The sequence below is a fragment of the Meles meles genome, chromosome 1 (genome assembly GCF_922984935.1).
Source record: "Meles meles chromosome 1, mMelMel3.1 paternal haplotype, whole genome shotgun sequence".
In the NCBI taxonomy this organism is placed as follows: Eukaryota; Metazoa; Chordata; class Mammalia; order Carnivora; family Mustelidae; genus Meles; species Meles meles.
Genome location: NC_060066.1, coordinates 109,029,404 through 109,033,501, shown reverse-complemented (window position 1 = coordinate 109,033,501; position 4,098 = coordinate 109,029,404). Strand labels below are relative to the sequence as shown.

General features: G+C 42.1%; 1 protein-coding gene across 2 annotated transcripts; it reads left to right on the top strand.

Annotated features, from left to right (window-relative positions):
* The first annotated feature begins 840 nt into the window (after positions 1–840).
* Positions 841–2,479, top strand: LOC123940476 (L-lactate dehydrogenase A chain-like). Of its 2 annotated transcripts, XM_046003332.1 has the most exons (2): positions 841–1,616; positions 1,886–2,479. In XM_046003332.1, the coding sequence occupies exons 1-2, from the start codon at positions 930–932 to the stop codon at positions 2,039–2,041; spliced, it is 843 nt and encodes a 280-aa protein (XP_045859288.1). In that variant the 5' UTR covers positions 841–929; the 3' UTR covers positions 2,042–2,479. The 2 variants fall into 2 exon arrangements, with proteins under 2 accessions (XP_045859288.1, XP_045859281.1); XM_046003325.1 differs by having other exon boundaries at positions 845–2,479.
* The last annotated feature ends 1,619 nt before the right edge of the window (positions 2,480–4,098 follow it).

The following is a 4,098-nucleotide window of genomic DNA, read 5'->3' as shown; positions in this document are numbered from 1 at the left end:
AAAAGGGGCTGGCTCAGTTGGTAAAACATGAGGATCTTGGGGTCATGAGTTCAAGTCCCATATTGGGCATAGAGCTTACTTGAAAAAACAAGTAAATAAATCTTTTTTTTAAGATTATTTATTTATTTATTTGACAGACAGAGATTACAAGTAGGCAGAGAGGCAGGCAGGGAGAGAGGGGGAAGCAGGCTCCCCGTTGGGCAGAGAGCCCAATGCGGGGCTTGATCCCAGGACCCTGAGATCACAACCCAAGCTGAAGGCAAGGCTTTAACCCACTGAGCCACCCAGGCACCCCATGTAAATAAATCTTAAAAAGAAAAGATAAACAGACTGACAACAGGCTTCTAATCAGCAACAATAGATAAAAAAAAACACAGGGAATTGTATCTGAAGTCCTTGAGGGAAGGGTGCCTGAATGGCTCAGTCTGTTGAGTGATGGGCTCTTGGTTTCAGCTCAGGTTGTGATCGCAGGGTTGTGAGATCAACCCCTACCCTGGGCTCTGCCCTCAGTGTAAAGTCTGCTTTTGGTTCTTTCTCTCTGGGGGCACCTGGGTGGCTTAGTGGGTTAAGCCTCTGCCGTTTGGCTCAGGTCATGATCTCAGCGTCCTGGGATTGAGTCCTGGGATTGAGCCCATGTCAGGCTCTCTGCTCAGTGGGGAGCCTGCTTCCCCCTCCCTCTCTGTCTGCCTCTCTACCTACTTGTAATTTCTCTCTCTGTCAAATAAATAAATAAAATCTTTATTAAAAAAAAAAAAAAGATTCTCTCTCTCTGCACTTCCCCTTCTCTCTTAAATAAATCATTAAGACTCTATATAAAAAAGAAAAAATAGGTCGGAGCCGCTGCCGCCAAGTCCGGATCTAGTTCCCCGGGCCGCTGACGCCCGCCCTCCCGACGTGCACTCCCGATTCCTTTTGGTTCTAAGTCCAAAATGGCAACTCTCAAAGATCAGCTGATTCAGAATCTTCTTAAGGAAGAACATGTCCCCCAAAACAAGATTACAGTTGTTGGGGTTGGTGCTGTTGGCATGGCTTGTGCCATCAGTATCTTAATGAAGGACTTGGCAGATGAACTTGCTCTTGTTGATGTCATGGAAGACAAACTGAAGGGAGAGATGACGGATCTCCAGCATGGAAGCCTTTTCCTTAGAACACCAAAAATTGTCTCTGGCAAAGACTATAATGTGACTGCAAACTCCAAGCTGGTTATTATCACAGCTGGGGCACGTCAGCAAGAGGGAGAAAGCCGTCTTAATTTGGTCCAGCGTAACGTGAACATCTTTAAGTTCATCATTCCCAATGTCGTCAAATACAGCCCAAACTGCAAGTTGCTTGTTGTTTCCAATCCAGTGGATATCTTGACCTATGTGGCTTGGAAGATAAGTGGCTTTCCCAAAAACCGTGTCATTGGAAGTGGTTGCAATCTGGATTCAGCCCGGTTCCGGTACCTGATGGGAGAAAGGCTGGGAGTTCACCCGTTAAGCTGTCACGGGTGGATCCTCGGGGAGCATGGAGACTCCAGTGTGCCTGTATGGAGTGGAGTAAACATTGCTGGTGTCTCTCTGAAGAATCTGCACCCTGACTTAGGCACTGATGCAGATAAGGAACAGTGGAAAGAGGTTCACAAACAGGTGGTTGACAGTGCCTATGAGGTAATCAAACTGAAAGGCTACACTTCCTGGGCCATTGGACTGTCTGTCGCAGATTTGGCAGAAAGTATAATGAAGAATCTTAGGCGGGTGCATCCAATTTCCACCATGATTAAGGGTCTCTATGGAATAAAAGATGATGTCTTCCTTAGTGTTCCTTGCGTCTTGGGACAGAATGGAATTTCAGATGTTGTGAAGGTGACTCTGACTTCTGAGGAGGAGGCCCGTTTGAAGAAGAGTGCAGATACACTCTGGGGGATCCAAAAGGAGCTGCAGTTTTAAAGTTTTCTAATGTATCACTTCACTGTCTAGACTATGACAGGGTTTTAGTTGGAGGTTGTGTACATTGTCCTTATTATCTGATCTGTTACTCAAATAATATCAAAATGGCCTAAGGAAAAAACATCAGTTTCCTAAAGTTCTAAATAGGAATGGTTCAGCAAACCCTGCAGCTATACCCTAATGCTGGATGATACCTGCCTTTGTAGTCCTAAATGGGTTCATCTCAGAGGCACCACTGCCAATATTGTGTATGCTGCAGGTGCTCTTTCAACCAGATGCATATTTCCTGTGTGTTCTATGACTTCTGGTTCCTTCAGCCAACACCTAACATGCCTAGTCCATCTTTTTCAGTCAGTCACATCCTGGGCTCCAACATATAAATTCATTATTGCATGTATTGTGCATAACTGTTCCAAAGGATCTTAATTCGTGTACCATGTATGTCAGAATATAGTGTACATTGCCATATCATGTAAAAAGACCATGCAACCAACTAAAATACCAAATAAAATTTGAACAGTGACAAAAAAAAGAAAAAAAGAAAAAATAAAGCCTTGAGGGAAAACAAATGTTAGTTTTTTAAAGTATATTGTTCATCAGATTTTAATTTATTCTTCATTGTCATATTTTGATCAACACTTGTGAGGCATTCTTCTATTGAAATTCCTGAGAATGAAATGGAGTTATGATATGAATAACTACAAAGTCATTATCTGATAAGTAAGTATAGAAAAATTAGAGTAATATGACTATTAAGACAATAATGATGAAACAACAGAATGAGATATTGTTTGAAAGAATGATAGAATCAACAGTATCTCAGAGCTTTGAGAGAAAAGAAACTTCCTATTCTGAGAGGATAAATACAGTGCAAAATAAATTATTGTAACTGAAAATACCTTAGACTAATCCAGGATGTGTTTTTCTAGATTCCATTAGGACACCTAAAAATCACTGAGGCACTCTGCCAGAAATCAATGCTGGATCTCAGAGACATAATGGTTCAGTATATCTTATGGCAATTAATCTGGGTTATTTTTTTTAAAGGTTTTTTAATTTATTTATTTGACAGAGAGAGAGATCACAAGTAGGCAGAGAGGCAGACAGAGAGAGAGGGGGAAGCAGCCTTTCCACCGAGCAGAGAGCCGGACGCAGGGCTCGATCCCAGGACCCTGAGATCATGACCCTAGCAGAGGCTTAACCCACTGAGCCACCCAGGCGCCCCTAATCTGCATTTTAAATCATCATCTCTGGTAAAACTGACATAAGATGTTTCAAAGATCACACTATTTTCATATTATATGAGGGAGGAATGGACAAAATATACATTTTTAATGGATACTTTAGTGTACATAGAAACCTCTATGAAATGTTATAATAGGGGCACCTGGGTGGCTCAGTCAATTAAGCATCAGACTTTGGCTTAGGTCGTGATCCCAGAGTCCTGGGATCAAGACCCATGTCAGGCTCCTTGCTCGGTGGGGACCTCGGTGGGGAGCTTCTCCCTCTCCTTCTCCCTGCTACTCCACATGCTTGTGCTCTCTCTCTCTCCCCCCCATCAAATTAATTAATTAATTAATTAATTAATCTTTTTTTTTTAAAGATTTTATTTATTTATTTGTCGGAGAGAGAGAGAGAGCAAGCACAGGCAGACAAGAGTGGCAGGCAGAGGCAGAGGGAGAAGCAGGCTCCCTGCTGAGCAAGGAGCCCGATGTGGAACTCGATCCCATGACGCTGGGATCATGACCCCAGCTGAAGGCAGCCGCTTAACCAACTGAGCCACCCAGGCGTCCCTAAATAAAATATTCTTTAAAAAAAAATGTTATAGTAAATGTAGAATATTTCTGCAGTTTTAACTGAAGTATAATTAACATAGGGTGTTATATTGGTTTCAGGTGTACCATACAGTGATTCAACAATTCTATACATTTCTCCATGCTCATCATGATAAGTATACTCTCAATCCCTTTATCTATTTCACCCACTCCCCCACCCGCTGCCTCTCTAGCAACTACCATTTCTCTGTATAAGAGTCTAGTTTTCTTGTTTGTCTCTTTTTTCTTTGTTTCTTAAATTTCACCTATGAGTGAAATCGTATGATATTTGTCTTTCTCTTACTGACTTATCTCACTTAGCATTACACCTTCTAGGCCCATCCATGTTGTAATTT

Bases quoted from the DNA above. Each gene is read 5' to 3' on its own strand.
- LOC123940476 (XM_046003325.1), top strand. From the start codon at position 930: ATGGCAACTCTCAAAGATCAGCTGATTCAGAATCTTCTTAAGGAAGAA.